Source organism: Oncorhynchus keta, unplaced genomic scaffold, assembly GCF_023373465.1.
Source record: "Oncorhynchus keta strain PuntledgeMale-10-30-2019 unplaced genomic scaffold, Oket_V2 Un_contig_5919_pilon_pilon, whole genome shotgun sequence".
NCBI classification, from domain to species: domain Eukaryota; kingdom Metazoa; phylum Chordata; class Actinopteri; order Salmoniformes; family Salmonidae; genus Oncorhynchus; species Oncorhynchus keta.
In genome coordinates, this window is record NW_026288585.1 from 67,679 (window position 1) to 86,325 (window position 18,647).

The window sequence follows — 18,647 nt, forward strand, 5'->3', positions numbered from 1 at the left end:
TAACCCTACATTCTTAGAAAAAAGGGTTCCAAAAGTTTTTTTTCGGCTGTCCCTATAGGATAACCCTTTTTGCTTTCAGGTAGAACCTTCATGGAACCCAAAAGGGTTCTACCTGGAACCAAAAGGGTTCTTCAAAGGGCACCTTCAACAGGGTCTTGTAAACCCCTGGTAACCCCTTCTGGGATTGAATGCAGAACACTTCTTAGTGATGAGAATGACAAGTTGTGAGAAAATTCTCAGAATCATCTGTCTTTTTAATTTAGCTGTCTCTTTCTGTCTCTCTCGGTCTGTCTCTTCTCTCTCCCTCTCTGTCTGTCTCTTCTTTCTTTCTGTCTCTCGCTCTCTCTCTCCCTCTCTTTCTGTCTCTCTCTCTCTGTCTCTCTCTCTCTCTTTCTGTCTCTCTCTCTGTCTCTCTCTCCCTCTCTTTCTGTCTCTCTCTCTCTGTCTCTCTCTCCCTCTCTTTCTGTCTCTCTCGGGCCGTGTCTCTTCTCTCTCCCTCTCTGTCTGTCTCTTCTTTCTTTCTGTCTCTCTCTCTCTCTCTCTCTCTCTCTCTCTCTCCTTCTCTTTCTGTCTCTCTGTCTCTCCTCTCTCCCTCTGTCTGTCTCTTCTTTCTGTCTCTCGCTCTCTGTCTCTTCTCTCTCCCTCTGTCTGTCTGTCTCTTCTGTCTGTCTCTTCTTTCTGTCTCTCTCTCTCCTTCTCTTTCTGTCTCTCTCTGTCCCTCATCTCTCCCTCTGTCTGTCTCTTCTCTCCCTCTCTTCTTTCTCCCTCCCTTTATTTCTCTCTTGTCTCCTCTCTCCCTCCCTTTATTTCTCTCGTCTCACTTTTCTCTCTCCTCTTCCTTCTCTTCTCCTCTCTCTTCTCTGTTTCTCTCCTCTCTGTCTCTCTCTCAGGCATTCTCAGCATTCTACTTTGTGATGAACTTTCTGAACTTGACATCAGGCTCTCTGGAAAGCAGCAGGGAGAAGCTGGAGCGCTACTGTTCTAGACCCTGGACCCAGGTATATACACACACACACACGCTACTGTTCTGGACCCAGGTATATACACACACACTCACATGCTTACTGTTATACACCCTGGACCCAGGTATATACACACACACATGCTTACACATGATAAGACACACACTCTACAGACACATGGGTTTTGTATTGTAAATATGTGGTAGTAGATTAGTGGCCTGAGGGAACACACGTAATGTGGCAATTTTTTTAATGAAATATAAGGTTTTGTAATATTTTAAATTGTATATAACTACCGTAATGTTGCTGGACCCCAGGAAGAGTAGCTGCGGCCTCGGCAGGAACTAATGGGGATCCATAATAAACCACAGGAAGAGTAGCTGCTGCCTCGGCAGGAACTAATGGGGATCCATAATAAACCCCAGGAAGAGTAGCTGCTGCCTCGGCAGGAACTAATGGGGATCCATAATAAACCCCAGGAAGAGTAGCTGCTGCCTCGGCAGGAACTAATGGGGATCCATAATAAACCCCAGGAAGAGTAGCTGCTGCCTCGGCAGGAACTAATGGGGATCCATAATAAACCCCAGGAATAGTAGCTGCTGCCTTGGTAGGAACTAATGGGAATCCATAATAAACCCCAGGAAGAGTAGCTGCTGCCTTGGCAGGAACTAATGGGGATCCATAATAAACCCCAGGAAGAGTAGCTGCTGCCTTGGCAGGAACTAATGGGGATCCATAATAAACCCCAGGAAGAGTAGCTGCTGCCTTGGCAGGAACTAATGGGGATCCATAATAAACCCCAGGAAGAGTAGCTGCTGCCTTGGCAGGAACTAATGGGGATCCATAATAAACCCCAGGAAGAGTAGCTGCTGCCTTGGCAGGAACTAATGGGAATCCATAATAAACCCCAGGAAGAGTAGCTGCTGCCTTGGCAGGAACTAATGGGGATCCATAATAAACCCCAGGAAGAGTAGCTGCTGCCTTGGCAGGAACTAATGGGGATCCATAATAAACCCCAGGAAGAGTAGCTGCTGCAGGAACTAGTGGGGATCCTTAATTAATACAAATACATACACACAAAAGCACACATGCACTTTCTCCCAGTCACACTCCTCACTGCACTCGATGTGTAATGTGTGTGTGCAGATCAAACAGCAGCACCCTGATGTGAAGGAGAAGTATCTGGCAGAGTATTGTTTCTCTGGGAGCTACATCCTGTCTCTACTGACTGACGGGTACAACTTCACCTCAGACACATGGACAGACATCACGTTCATCAAGAAGGTCAGACACACACCTGGCAATATAAACAGGCCTGTATGAACATGTTATCTGTATTGATAGCTGGTGACTGTTAAGAGTTATGTTGTTAGTAGTTAAATATGCATTAATGTCACACTATCAGTCTTCAAGTTTCACTGTTTTATTGTCACGTGCACAAGTACAGTGAAATGCCTTTTGGGCTGTTTTCCCAACAATGCACTAATCAATATCACTATAGTACCACACAATAGACTAAAATAGAACAAAAACACAGTAGAAATCAGAAGAAAATGATAAAGAAAGTGTACTATATGCAGGGTCAGTACCATACTAACAATGTACAGGGATACTGGAGTGATGGAGGTAGATATGTATAGGGGGAAGGAGACAGGGATACTGGAGTGATGGAGGTAGATATGTATAGGGGGAAGGAGACAGGGATACTGTAGTGATGGAGGTAGATATGTATAGGGGACAGGGATACTGGAGTGATGGAGGTAGATATGTATAGGGGTAGGGTTATTAAATACAGGCTCAGTACCATATTAACAATGTGCAGAGATACTGGAGTGATGGAGGTAGATATGTATAGGGTTAAGGTGACTATATACAGGGTCAGTTCAGTACCATATTACCAATGTACAGGGATACTGGAGTGATGGAGGTAGATATGTATAGGGGTAAGGTGACTATTAAATACAGGCTCAGTACCATATTAACAATGTACAGGGATACTGGAGTGATGGAGGTAGAAATTTATACAAAGATGGCATAGCAGTCAGACGTCCTTTGTCCTCGGCTTGTCGTGTCCCGTGTATATACTGTATATATATATGCGACCTGTACGCTCTCATTGGCTGGCCCTCACTTCATACTCATCGCCAAACCCACTGGCTCCAGGTCATCTACAAGACCCTGCTAGGTAAAGTCCCACCTTATTTCAGCTCACTGGTCACCATAGCAGCACCCACCTGTAGCACGCGCTCCAGCAGGTATATTTCACTGGTCACCCCCAAAGTCAATTCCTCCTTTGGCCTCCTTTCCTTCCAGTTCTCTGCTGCCAATGACTGGAACGAATTGCAAAAATCACTGAAGCTGGAGTCTTATATCTCCCTCAACAACTTTAATTAAGCATCAGTTGTCAGAGCAGCTAACCATTCATTGCACCTGTACACAGCCCATCTGTACACAGCCCATCTGTACACAGCCCATCTGTACCCAGCCCATCTGTAGCCAACCCATCTGTACACAGCCCATCTGTACACAGCCCATCTGTACACAGCCCATCTGTACACAGCCCATCTGTACACAGCCCATCTGTACACAGCCCATCTGTACACAGCCCATCTGTACACAGCCCATCTGTACACAGCCCATCTGTAGCCAACCCAACTACCTCATCCCCATATTGTTCTTTATTTTTTGCTCATTTGCACCCCAGTATCTCTACTTGCACATTCATCTTCTGCACATCTATCACTCCCGTGTTTAATTGCTATATTGTAATTATTTCGCCACTATGGCCTATTTATTGCCTTACCTCCCTACTCTTCTACATTTGCACAGACTGTACGCACGTTTGTTTATCTTGTGTAACTTTGTGTCGCACTGCTTTGCTTTATCTTGGCTGGGTCGCAGTTGTAAATGAGAACTTGTTCTCAACTGTCCTACCTGGTTAAATAAAGGTTCAATTTAAAAAACACAGGTACACCTTGTGCTGGGGAGAATAAAAGACCAATCTAAAATATGCAGTTTTGCCACACAACACAATGCCACAGATGTCTCCAGTTTTGAGGGAGCAACTGGCATGCGACTGCAGGAATGTCCACCAGAGCTGTTGCCAGAGAATTGAATGTTAATTTCAAATGAAAATCATCAAATCTCATTTTATTTGTCACATACACATGATAGGCAGATGTTAATGTGAGCGTAGCGAAATGCTTGTGCTTCTAGTTCCGACCATGTAGTAATATCCAACAAGTAATCTAACCTAACAATTTCACAACAACTACCTTATACACAGTGTAAAGGAATGAATAAGAATATGTACATACAAATATATGAATGAACGGCATAGGCAAGATGTAGTAGATGGTATACAGTATATACAGAGTACAGTATACACATATGAGATGAGTAATGTAGGGTAACATTATATAAAGTAGCATTGTTTAAAGTGGCTAGTGATACATTTATTAAATCAATTTTTTATCATTAAAGTGGCTGGATTTGAGTCAGCAGGCACTCAATGTTAGTGGTGGCTGTTTAACAGTCTGATGGCCTTGAGATAGAAGCTGTTTTTCAGTCTCTCGGTCCCAGCTTTGATGCACTTGTACTGACCTCGCCTTCTTGATGATAGCGGGGTGAACAGGCAGTGGTTCGGGCGGTTGTTGTCCTTGATGACTTTTATGGCCTTCCTGTGACATCGGGTGGTGTAGGTGTCCTAGAGGGCAGGTAGTTTGTGATGCATTGTGCAGACCTCACTACCCTCTGGAGAGCCTTACGGTTGTGGGCGGAACAGTTGCCGTACCAGGCGGTGATACAGCCTGACAGGATGCTCTCGATTGTGCAGACCTCACTACCCTCTGGAGAGCCTTACGGTTGAGGGCGGAGCAGTTGCCGTACCAGGCGGTGATACAGCCCGGCAGGATTCTCTCGATTGTGCAGACCTCACTACCCTCTGGAGAGCCTTACGGTTGTGGGCGGAACAGTTGCCGTACCAGGCGGTGATACAGCCCGGCAGGATGCTCTCGATTGTGCAGACCTCACTACCCTCTGGAGAGCCTTACGGTTGTGGGCGGAGCAGTTGCCGTACCAGGCGGTGATACAGCCCGACAGGATGCTCTCGATTGTGCAGACCTCACTACCCTCTGGAGAGCCTTACGGTTGTGGGCGGAGCAGTTGCCGTACCAGGCGGTGATACAGCCTGACAGGATGCTCTCGATTGTGCAGACCTCACTACCCTCTGGAGAGCCTTACGGTTGTGGGCGGAGCAGTTGCCGTACCAGGCGGTGATACAGCCTGACAGGATGCTCTCGATTGTGCAGACCTCACTACCCTCTGGAGAGCCTTACGGTTGAGGGCGGAACAGTTGCCGTACCAGGCGGTGATAGGGTTAGGGTTACAGCCTGACAGGATGCTCTCGATTGTGCATCTGTAAACGTTTGTGGGTGTTTTTGGTGACAAGCCAAATTTCTTCTGCCTCCTGAGGTTGAAGAGGCGCTGCTGAGCCTTCTTCACCACGCTGTCTGTGTGGGTGGACCATTTCAGTTTGTCCTTGATGTGTACGCCAAGGAACTTAAAACTTTCCACCCTCTCCACTACTGTCCCGTCGATGTGGATAGGGGGCTGCTCCCTCTGCTGTTTCCTGAAGTCCACAACCATCTCTTTTGTTTTGTTGACATTGAGTGTTAGGTTATTTCCTGGCACCACACTCCGAGGGCCCTCACCTTCTCCCTGTAGGCCGTATCGTCGTTGATGGTAATCAAGCCTACCACTGTAGTGTCGTCTGCAAACTTGATGATTGAGTTGGAGGCGTGCATGGCCACGCAGTCATGGGTGAACATACAGGAGAGTACAGGAGAGGGCTGAGAACGTATCCTTGTGGGGCCCCAGTTTTGAGGATCAGCGGGGTGGAGATGTTGTTGCCTACCCTCACCACCTGGGGGTGGCCCGTCAGGAAGTCCAGGACCCAGTTGCACAGGGCGGGGTCGAGACCCAGAGCTTAATGATGTATTTGTAGGGTACTATGGTGTTAAATGCTGAGCTGTGGTCGATGAACAGCATTCTTACATAGGTATTCCTCTTGTCCAGATGGGTTAGGGCAGTGTGCAGTGTGATTGCGATTGTGTCGTCTGTCGACCTATTGGTGCGGTAAGCAAATTAGAGTGGGTCTAGGGTGTCAGGTAAGGGTGGAGGTGACATGGTCCTTGACTAGTCTCTCAAAGCACTTCATGATGACGGAAGTGAGTGCTACGGGGCGATAGTCATTTAGCTCAGTTACCGTCGCTTTCTTGGGAACAGGAACAATGGTGGCCCTCTTGAAGCATGTGGGAACAGCAGACTGGGATAAGGATTGATTGAATATGTCCGTAAACACACCAGCCAGCTGGTCTGCGCATGCTCTGAGGGCGCGGCTCGGGATGCCGTCTGGGCCTGCAGCCTAGCAAGGGTAAACACGTTTAAATGTTTTACTCACGTTGGCTGCAGTGAAGGATAGCCTGCAGGTTTTTGTAGCGGGACATGACAGTGGCACTGTATTGCCCTCAAAGCGAGCAAAGAAGTTGTCCAGTTTGTCTGGGAGCAAGACATCCTGGTACGCGACGGGGCCGGATTTCCTCTTGTAGTCCGTGATTGACTGTAGACCCTGCCACATACCTCTCGTGTCTGAGCCGTTGAATTGCGTCTCTACTTTGTCTTTATACTGACGCTTAGCTTGTTTTATTGCCTTGCGGAGGGAATAGCTACACTGTTTGTATTCGGTCATGTTTCCGGTCACCTTGCCATGATTAAAAGCAGTGGTTCGCACTTTCAGTTTTGCGCGAATGCTGCCTTCAATCGACAGTTTCTGGTTGGGGAATGTTTTAATAGACGCTGTGGGTACAACATCACCGATGCCCTTGCTAATAAACTCCCTCACCAAATTAGCGTATTCATCAGTGTTGTTGTTCGACGCTATGCAAAATATATCCCAGTCCATGTGATCGAGGCAATCTTGAAGCGTGGAATCCGATTGGTCGGACCAGCGTTGAACAGACCTGAGCACGGGCGCTTCCTGTTTTAGTTTTAGTCTATAGGCTGGGAGCAACAAAATGGAGTCGTGGTCAGTGATTTTCCGAAAGGAGGGTGGGGGAGGGCTTTATATGCACCACAGAAGTTAGAATAACAACGATCCAGCCCGTGTTGCGCATTCGATATGCTGATAAAATTTAGGGATCCTTGTCCCTTGTTGTTTTAGGGATCAGCCTTGTTAAAATCCCCAGCTACAATAAATGCAGTCTCAGGATATGTGGTTTCCAGTTTTACATAGAGTCAAATGAAGTTCTTTCAGGGCCGTCGATGTGTCTGCTTGGGGGGGGGGAGATATACACGACTGTGATTATGATCAAAGAAAATTCTCTTGGTAGATAATGTGGTCTGCATTTGATTGTAAGGAATTCTAAGTCAGGTGAACAAAAGACTTGCGTTCCTGTATGTTGTTATGATCACACCACGACTCGTTAATCATAAGGCATACACCCCCGCCGTTCTGACCAGAGAGATGTTTGTTTCTGTCAGCGCGGTGCGTGAAGAAACCAGGTGGCTGTACTGACTCTAACATATCCAGAGTGAGCCATGTTTCCGTGAAACAAAGAACGTTAGTCTCTGATGTCTCTCTGAAAGGCAACCCTTGCTCGGATATCGTTTACCTTGTTGTCAAGTGACTGGACATTGGCGAGTAGTATGCTCGGGAGCGGTGCGCGATTTGCCTGTCTACGGAGCCTGACCAGAAGACCACTCCGTCTGCCCCTTCTGCGGCGCTGTTGTTTTGGGTCGCCGGCTGGGATCCTATCCATTGTCCTGGGTGGCGGACCAAACAGAGCATCCGCTTTGTGAAAGTTGTATTCCTGGTCGTAATGTTGAGTGGACGTTGCTCTTATATCAAATAGTTCCTCCCGACAGTATGTAATAAAACCTAAGATTTCCTGGGGTAACAATGTAAGAAATAACACATAAAAACAAAATGCGAAAGCGAGGTGGCCGTCTCTGTCGGCGCCGGAAGTCATAAATCCATCATTTCTCTAACATAAGCTGCCTTCAACGTCGTTTTCGAGGATTTGGCAGTACGTCCGGCCTCACAACTGCAGACCACGTGTATGGCGTCATGTGGGCGAGCGGTTCGCTGATGTCAACGTTGTGAACAGAGTGCCACATGGTGGTGGTGGAGTTATGGCGTAGGCAGGTATAAGCTACAGACAGTGAACACAATTGCATTTTATCAATGGTAATTTGAATGCAGAGATACCGTGACGAGTTCCTGAGGCCCATTGGAACATCACCTCATATTTCAGCATGATAAAGCACCACCTCATGTCGCAAGGATGTGTACACAGTTCCTAGAAGCTGAAAATGTCCTAGTTCTTCCCTGGCCTACATACTCACCAGACATGTCACCCATTAAGCATGTTTGGGATGCTCTGGATCGACGTGTACGACAGCATGTTCCAGTTCCCGACAAATATACAACATCTTTGCACAGCCATCGAAGATGAGTGGGACCACATTCCACAGGCCACAATCCCTGATCAACTCTATGTGAAGGAGATGTGTGACGCTGTATGAGGCAGATGGCGGTCACATCAGGTACTGACTGGTTTTCTGATCCTCTTCCCTACCCTTTCTTAAGGTATCTTTGACCAACAGATGCATATCTGTACTCCCAGTTATGTGAAATCCATAGATTAGGGACTAATGAATTCATTAATTATATGAACTGTAACTCAGTAAAATCTTTGAAATTGTTGCATGTTGCATTTATATTTCTGTTCAGCATATATCCTGAATCTGGTAATGAATGGTGTGGCTGTTGAACAAGTTGAGGAGACTAAATGACTTGCCGTTACCTTAGATTTAATCTTTTGACCATGATAGTTTACAATGGTTGTAAAGATGGGGAGAGGTCTGTCCGTAAAAAAAGAGATGCTCGGGCCTCCCGGGTGGCGCAGTGGTCTAGGGCATCGCAGCGCTAGCTGTACCACCAGAGATTCTGGGATCTCGCCCAGGCTCTGTCGCAGCCGGCTGCGACCGGGAGATCCATGGGGCGGCGCACAATTGGCCTAGCGTCGTCCGGGTTAGCGAGGGTTTGGTCGGTAGGGATATCCATCTCTCATCGCCCACTAGCGACTCTTGTGGTGGGCCGGCCGCAGTGCACGCTAACCAGGTCGCCAGGTGCACGGTGTTTCCTCCGACACATTGGTGCGGCTGGCTTCCGGGTTGGATGCGCGCTGTGTTAAGAAGCAGTGCGGCTTGGTTGGGTTGTGTTTCGGAGGATGCATGGCTTTCGACCTTCGTCTCTCCCGAGCCCGTACGGGAGTTGTAGTGATGAGACAAGATAGTAACTACTAACAATTGGATACCACGAAATTAGGGAGAAATGGGGATTAAAAAATTAATTTAAAAAAGATGCTCAGATTTCTTGACACCACACTCCTAAAGCAGGTCCTGCGGGCTCTAGTTTGATCTTATCTTGATTATTGTCCATTCATGTGGTCAAGTGCTGCAAAGAAACACCTAGTTAAGCTGTAGCTGGCCCAGAACAAAGGCATGTCTTGCTCTTCATTGTAATCAGAGGGCTGATATAAATACTATGCTGCCAGTCTCTCTTGGCTCAGAGTTGAGGAGAGACTGACTGTAATCAGAGGGCTGATATTAACACTATGCTGCCAGTCTCTCTTGGCTAAGAGTTGAGGAGAGACTGACTGTAATCAGAGGGTTGATATTAACACTATGCTGCCAGTCTCTCTTGGCTAAGAGTTGAGGAGAGACTGACTGTAATCAGAGGGCTGATATTAACACTATGCTGCCAGTCTCTCTTGGCTAAGAGTTGAGGAGAGACTGACTGTAATCAGAGGGCTGATATTAACACTATGCACGCCAGTCTCTCTTGGCTCAGAGTTGAGGAGAGACTGACTGTAATCAGAGGGCTGATATTAACACTATGCTGCCAGTCTCTCTTGGCTCAGACTGACTGTAATCAGAGGGTTGATATTCTATGCTGCCAGTCTCTCTTGGCTAAGAGTTGAGGAGAGACTGACTGTAATCAGAGGGCTGATATTAACACTATGCTGCCAGTCTCTCTTGGCTCAGAGTTGAGAGACTGACTGTAATCAGAGGGCTGATATTAACACTATGCACGCCAGTCTCTCTTGGCTCAGAGTTGAGGAGAGAGACTGTAATCAGAGGGCTGATATTAACACTATGTACGCCAGTCTCTCTTGGCTCAGAGAGAGACTGACTGTAATCAGAGGGTTGATATTAACACTATGCTGCCAGTCTCTCTTGGCTCAGAGTTGAGGAGAGACTGACTGTAATCAGAGGGCTGATATTAACACTATGCTGCCAGTCTCACTTGGCTAAGAGTTGAGGAGAGACTGACTGTAATCAGAGGGCTGATATTAACACTATGCTGCCAGTCTCTCTTGGCTCAGAGTTGAGGAGAGACTGACTGTAATCAGAGGGCTGATATTAACACTATGCACGCCAGTCTCTCTTGGCTCAGAGTTGAGGAGAGACTGACTGTAATCAGAGGGCTGATATTAACACTATGCTGCCAGTCTCTCTTGGCTCAGAGTTGAGGAGAGACTGACTGTAATCAGAGGGTTGATATTAACACTATGCTGCCAGTCTCTCTTGGCTAAGAGTTGAGGAGAGACTGACTGTAATCAGAGGGCTGATATTAACACTATGCACGCCAGTCTCTCTTGGCTCAGAGTTGAGGAGAGACTGACTGTAATCAGAGGGCTGATATTAACACTATGCTGCCAGTCTCTCTTGGCTCAGAGTTGAGGAGAGACTGACTGCATCACTTCTTCTTTTTATAAGAAACAATGTGTTGAAAATCCCAAATTGTTTGCATAATCAACTTACACACAGCTCTGACACACACACTTACCCCACCAGAGGTCTTTTGACAGTCCTCTTGTCACGCCCTGACCTGAGTATTCTTTGTCATTTTGACATTACATCAAAGTTGGTTCAGCCTGTAGTGTGGTTTTCCACTTTGTTTTTGAGTGTGACTCCATGGGTTGATAAATTTGATTTCCATTGATAATTTTTGTGTGATTTTGATCTAAATGTAAATGTAATGTAAATTTTGTTGTCAGCACATTCAACTATGTAAAGGAAAAAGTATTTAATAAGAATATTTTATTAATTCAGATCTAGGATGTTATTTTAGTGTTCCCTTTATTTTTTTGAGCAGTGTATTTTGATTAGGTCAGGGTGTGACATGGGTGATGTATGTGTTTTGTACTGTCTAGGGGTTTTGTAGGTTTATGGGGTTGTTTACCATTGAGGTGTTTATGTATGTCTATGGTTGCCTAGATTGGTTCTCAATTAGAGGCAGTTGCCTGTGTCTGCACATTTAGATGATATAGCGTCACGGTCATTTGTTGTTTTGTAAGTTTGTTTCAGTGTTCTTTCTTCATTAAATATAGAACATGTATTCATATCACGCTGCGCCTTGGTCTCCTCACTACGACGATCGTGACACCTCTAATCCAGGACAAATTCCGTAAAACGTACAGTATTATATAGAGCCCTTATTGCATGGAACTTCCTTTATATATACTTCCTCTATATAGGGATTAGGGCTCTGGTCAACAAAATCAAATCAAAATCAAATCAAATGTATTTATATAGCCCTTCGTACATCAGCTGATATCTCAAAGTGCTGTACAGAAACCCAGCCTGAAACCCCAAACAGCAAGCAATGCAGGTGTAGAAGCATGGTGGCTGGAAAAACTCCCGAGAAAGGCCAAAACCTAGGAAGAAACCTAGAGAGGAACCAGGCTATGTGGGGTGGCCAGTCCTCTTCTGGCTGTGCCGGGTGGAGATTATAACAGAACATGGCCAAGATGTTCAAATGTTCATAAATGACCAGCATGGTCCAATAATAATAAGGCAGAACAGTTGAAACTGGAGCAGCAGCACGGCCAGGTGGATTGGGGACAGCAAGGAGTCATCATGTCAGGTAGTCCTGAGGCATGGTGCTAGGGCTCAGGTCCACCGAGAGAGAGAAAGAAAGAGAGAATTAGAGAGAGCACACTTAAATTCACACAGGACACTGAATAGGACAGGAGAAGTACTCCAGATATAACAAACTGACCCTAGCCCCCCGACACATAAACTACTGCAGCATAAATACTGGAGGCTGAGACAGGAGGGGTCAGGAGACACTGTGGCCCCATCCGAGGACACCCCCAGACAGGGCCGAACAGGAAGGATATAACCCCACCCACTTTGCCAAAGCACAGCCCCCACACCACTAGAGGGATATCTTCAACCACCAACTTACCATCCTGAGACAAGGCTGAGTATAGCCCACAAAGATCTCCGCAACGGCACAACCCAAGGGGGGGGTGCCAACCCAGACAGGATGACCACATCAGTGACTCAACCCACTCAGGTGACGCACCCCTCCCAGGGACGGTATGAGAGAGCCCCAGTAAGCCAGTGACTCAGCCCCTATAATAGAGTTAGAGGCAGAGAATCCCAGTGGAAAGAGGGGAACCGGCCAGGCAGAGACAGCAAGGGCGGTTCGTTGCTCCAGAGCCTTTCCGTTCACCTTCCCACTCCTGGGCCAGACTACAGTCAATCATATGACCCACTGAAGAGATGAGTCTTCAGTAAAGACTTAAAGGTTGAGACCGAGTTTGCGTCTCTGACATGGGTAGGCAGACCGTTCCATTAAAATGGAGCTCTAGAGGAGAAAGCCCTGCCTCCAGCTGTTTGCTTAGAAATTCTAGGGACAATTAGGAGGCCTGCGTCTTGTGACCGTAGCGTAAGTGTAGGTATGTACGGCAGGACCAAATCAGAGAGATAGGTAGGAGCAAGCCCATGTAATGTTTTGTAGGTTAGCAGTAGCCCCTGTAAAACCTTGAAATCAGCCCTTGCCTTGACAGGAAGCCAGTGTAGGGAGGCTAGCACTGAAGTAATATGATCAAATTTTTTGGTTCTAGTCAGGATCCTAGCAGCCGTATTTAGCACTAATTTAAGTTTATTTAGTGCTTTTTCCGGGTAGCCGGAAAGTAGAGCATTGCAGTAGTCTAACCTAGAAGTGACAAAAGCATGGATTAATTTTTCTGCATAATTTTTGGACAGAAAGTTTCTGATTTTTGCAATGTTACGTAGATGGAAAAAAGCTGTCCTTGAAATGGTCTTGATATGTTCTTCAAAAGAGAGATCAGGGTACAGAGTAACGCCGAGGTCCTTCACAGTTTTATTTGAGACGACTGTACAACCATTAAGATTAATTGTCAGATTCAACAGAAGATATCTTTGTTTCTTGGGACCAAGAACAAGCATCTCTGTTTTGTCCGAGTTTAAAAGTAGAAAGTTTGCAGCCATCCACTTCCTTATGTCTGAAACACATGCTTCTAGCGAGGGCAATTTTGGGGCTTCACCATGTTTCATTGAAATGTACAACTGTGTGTCATCCACATAGCAGTGAAAGTTAACATTATGTTTTCGAATGACATCCCCAAGAGGTCAAATATATAATGAAAACAATAGTGGTCCTAAAACGGAACCTTGAGGAACACCGAAATTTACAGTTGATTTGTCAGAGGACAAACCATTCACAGAGACAAACTGATATCTTTCCGACAGATAAGATCTAAACCAGGCCAGAACTTGTCCGTGTAGACCAATTTGGGTTTCCAATCTCTCCAAAAGAATGTGGTGATCGATGGATTCCCGGGACCACCGATACGTAGAATGTATGCACACATGACTGTAAGTCGCTTTGGATAAAAGCGTCAGCTAAATGGCATATATTATGGTATCAAAAGCAGCACTAAGGTCTAGGAGCACGAGGACAGATGCAGAGCCTCGTCTGATGCCATTAAAAGGTCATTTACCACCTTCACAAGTGCAGTCTCAGTGCTACGATGGAGTCTAAAACCAGACTGAAGCACTTCGTATACATTGTTTGTCTTCAGGAAGGCAGTGAGTTGCTGCGCAACAGCCTTTTCTAACATTTTTGAGAGGAATGGAAGATTCGATATCGGCCGATAGTTTTTTAAAATATTTTCTGGGTCAAGGTTTGACTTTTTCAAGAGAGGCTTTATTACTGCCACTTATAGTGAGTTTGGTACACATCCGGTGGATAGAGAGCCGTTTATTATGTTCAACATAGGAGGGCCAAGCACAGGAAGCAGCTCTTTCAGTAGTTTAGTTGGAATAGGGTCCAGTATGCAGCTTGATGGTTTAGAGGCCATGATTATTTTCATCATTGTGTCAGTAGTGCACCATACACTATAGTGCACCGTGCACCATACAGTAGTGCACCATACACACACTTACCCCACCAGAGGTCTTCTCACAGTCCTCTAATCCAGAACAAATTCCATAAAGCGTACAGTAATATATAGAGCCATAATTGCATCTCATATTGCTCAAATAAACAGAAAACCTGGTTTCAAAAAGCAGATAAAGCAACACCTCACAGCACAACACCTCTCCCCTATTTGACCTGGATAGTTTGTGTGTAAGTATGGATGTGCAGGCTGTATGGATGTATGGATGTGCAGGCTGTATGGATGTGTGGGCTGTATGGATGTGCAGGCTGTGTGTGGATGTGTAGGCTGTGTGTGGATGTATGGATGTATGGATGTGCAGGCTGTATGGATGTGTAGGCTGTATGGATGTGTAGGCTGTATGGATGTGCAGGCTGTATGGATGTGTAGGCTGTGTGTGGATGTGTAGGCTGTGTGTGGATGTATGGATGTATGGATGTGCAGGCTGTATGGATGTGTAGGCTGTATGGATGTGTAGGCTGTATGGATGTGTAGGCTGTATGGATGTATGTATGTGTAGGCTGTATGGATGTATGTATGTGTAGGCTGTATGGATGTGCAGGCTGTATGGATGTGTAGGCTGTATGGATGTGTAGGCTGTATGGATGTGTAGGCTGTATGGATGTGTAGGCTGTATGGATGTGCAGGCTGTATGGATGTGTAGGCTATGTGTGGATGTATGGATGTGTAGGCTATGTGTGGATGTATGGATGTGTGGGCCGTGTGTGGATGTGTAGGCTGTATGGATGTGTGGGCCGTGTGTGGATGTATGGATGTGTAGGCTGTGTGTGGATGTATGGATGTGTAGGCTGTATGGATGTGTAGGCTGTATGGATGTGTGGGCCGTGTGTGGATGTGTAGGCTGTGTGAATGTATGGATGTGTAGGCTGTGTGTGGATGTATGGATGTGTGGGCCGTGTGTGGTTGTGTAGGCTGTATGGATGTGTAGGCTGTATGGATGTGTGGGCCGTGTGTGGATGTATGTATGTGTAGGCTATATGTGGGTGTATGGATGTGCAGGCTGTATGGATGTGTGGGCCGTGTGTGGTTGTGTAGGCTGTGTGTGGATGTATGGATGTGTAGGCTGTATGGATGTGTAGGCTGTGTGTGGATGTGTAGGCTGTGTGTGGATGTATGGATGTGTAGGCTGTATGGATGTGTGGGCCGTGTGTGGATGTGTAGGCTGTGTGTGGATGTATGGATGTGTAGGCTGTATGGATGTGTGGGCCGTGTGTGGTTGTGTAGGCTGTGTGTGGATGTATGGATGTGTAGGCTGTATGGATGTGTAGGCTGTATGGATGTGTGGGCCGTGTGTGGTTGTGTAGGCTGTGTGTGGATGTATGGATGTGTAGGCTGTATGGATGTGTAGGCTGTATGGATGTGTAGGCCGTGTGTGGATGTATGGATGTGTAGGCTGTGTGTGTGTATGGATGTGCAGGCTGTATGGATGTGTAGGCGTGTATGGATGTGCAGGCTGTATGGATGTGTAGGCTGTATGGATGTGTAGGCTGTATGGATGTGTAGGCTGTGTGTGGATGGATGTGTAGGCTATATGGATGTGTAGGCTGTATGGATGTGTAGGCGTATGTGGATGGATGGTGTAGGCTGTATGGATGTGTAGGCTGTATGGATGTGTAGGCTGTATGGATGTGTAGGCTGTGTGTGGATGTATGTATGTGTAGGCTGTATGGATGTGTAGGCTGTGTGTGGATGTATGGATGTGTAGGCTGTATGGATGTGTAGGCTGTATGGATGTGTAGGCTGTATGGATGTGTAGGCTGTATGGATGTGTAGGCTGTGTGTGGATGTATGAATGTGTAGGCTGTATGGATGTGTAGGCTGTGTGTGGATGTATGGATGTGTAGGCTGTATGGATGTGTAGGCTGTATGGATGTGTAGGCTGTGTGTGGATGTATGGATGTGTAGGCTGTATGGATGTGTAGGCTGTGTGTGGATGTATGGATGTGTAGGCTGTATGGATGTGTAGGCTGTGTGTGGATGTATGGATGTGTAGGCTGTATGGATGTGTAGGCTATGTGTGGATGTATGGATGTGTAGGCCGTGTGTGGATGTGTAGGCTGTGTGTGGATGTATGGATGTGTAGGCTGTGTGGATGTGTAGGCTGTGTGGATGTGTAGGCTGTGTGTGGATGTATGGATGTGTAGGCTATGTGTGGCTGTATGGATGTGTGGGCCGTGTGTGGATGTGTAGGCTGTGTGTGGATGTATGGATGTGTAGGCTGTGTGTGGATGTGTAGGCTGTGTGGATGTGTAGGCTATGTGTGGATGTGTAGGCTGTGTGTGGATGTATGGATGTGTAGGCTATGTGTGGATGTATGGATGTGTAGGCTATGTGTGGATGTATGGATGTGTAGGCTGTATGGATGTGTAGGCTGTGTGTGGATGTATGGATGTGTAGGCTGTGTGTGGATGTATGGATGTGTAGGCTATGTGTGGATGTATGGATGTGTAGGCTGTATGGATGTGTAGGCTGTGTGTGGATGTATGGATGTGTAGGCTGTGTGTGTAAGTATGGATGTGCAGGCTGTATGGATGTGTGGGCCATGTGGGGTTGTGTAGGCTGTGTGTGGATGTATGGATGTGTAGGCTGTATGGATGTGTAGGCTGTATGGATGTGTAGGCTGTGTGTGGATGTATGTATGTGTAGGCTATATGGATGTGTAGGCTGTATGGATGTGTAGGCCGTATGTGGATGTATGGATGTGTAGGCTGTGTGTGGATGTATGGATGTGTAGGCTATATGGATGTGTAGGCTGTGTATGGATGTGTAGGCTGTGTATGGATGTGTAGGCTGTGTGTGGATGTATGTATGTGTAGGCTGTATGGATGTGTAGGCTGTGTGTGGATGTATGGATGTGTAGGCTGTATGGATGTGTAGGCTGTATGGATGTGTAGGCTGTATGGATGTGTAGGCTGTATGGATGTGTAGGCTGTGTGGATGGATGTGTAGGCTGTATGATGTGTAGGCTGTGTGTGGATGTATGGATGTGTAGGCTGTATGGATGTGTGCTATGGATGTGTAGGCTGTATGGATGTGTAGGCTGTGTGTAGATGTATGGATGTGTAGGCTGTGTGTGGATGTATGGATGTGTAGGCTGTGTGTGGATGTATGGATGTGTAGGCTGTATGGATGTGTAGGCTATGTGTGGATGTATGGATGTGTAGGCTGTGTGTGGATGTGTAGGCTGTGTGGAGGTATGGATGGATGTGTAGGCTGTGTGGATGTATGGATGTGTAGGCTGTGTGTGGATGTATGGATGTGTAGGCTATGTGTGGATGTATGGATGTGTAGGCTGTGTGTGGATGTGTAGGCTGTGTGTGGATGTATGGATGTGTAGGCTGTGTGTGGATGTAGGCTGTGTGGATGTGTAGGCTATGTGTGGATGTATGGATGTGTAGGCTGTGTGTGGATGTGTATGGATGTGTAGGCTGTGTGTGGATGTATGGATGTGTAGGCTATGTGTGGATGTATGGATGTGTAGGCTGTATGGATGTGTAGGCTGTGTGTGGATGTATGGATGTGTAGGCTGTGTGTGGATGTATGGATGTGTAGGCTATGTGTGGATGTATGGATGTGTAGGCTGTATGGATGTGTAGGCTGTGTGTGGATGTATGGATGTGTAGGCTGTGTGTGGATGTATGGATGTGTAGGCTATGTGTGGATGTGTGGATGTGTAGGCCGTGTGTGGATGTGTAGGCTGTGTGTGGATGTATGGATGTGTAGGCTGTATGGATGTGTAGGCCGTGTGTGGATGTGTGGATGTGTAGGCTGTGTGTGGATGTATGGATGTGTAGGCTGTATGGATGTGTAGGCTGTGTGTGGATGTATGGATGTGTAGGCTGTATGGATGTGTAGGCTATGTGTGGATGTATGGATGTGTAGGCTATTTTTGGATGTATGGATGTGTAGGCTATGTGTGGATGTATGGATGTGTAGGCTGTATGGATGTGTGGGCCGTGTGTGGATGTGTAGGCTGTGTGTGGATGTATGGATGTGTAGGCTGTGTGTGGATGTATGGATGTGTAGGCTGTGTGTGGATGTATGGATGTGTAGGCTGTGTGTGGATGTATGGATGTGTGGGCTGTGTGTGGTTGTGTAGGCTGTATGGATGTGTAGGCTGTATGGATGTGTGGGCCGTGTGTGGTTGTGTAGGCTGAGTGTGGATGTATGGATGTGTAGGCTGTATGGATGTGTGGGCCGTGTGTGGATGTGTAGGCTGTATGGATGTGTGGGCCGTGTGTGGTTGTGTAGGCTGTGTGTGGATGTATGGATGTGTAGGCTGTATGGATGTGTAGGCTGTATGGATGTGTGGGCCATGTGTGGTTGTGTAGGCTGTGTGTGGATG

The 18,647-nt window shown here is 46.7% G+C and overlaps 1 protein-coding gene across 1 annotated transcript in view; it reads left to right on the top strand.

Annotated features, from left to right (window-relative positions):
- LOC127925608 (ectonucleoside triphosphate diphosphohydrolase 1-like) overlaps window positions 1-18,647 on the top strand; it is a 77,928-nt gene that overhangs the window by 50,959 nt on the left and 8,322 nt on the right. The window contains 2 exon segments of the mRNA XM_052510635.1: window positions 891-998; window positions 2,109-2,246. Of these exon segments, the coding sequence (XP_052366595.1) occupies window positions 891-998; window positions 2,109-2,246 (246 nt within the window).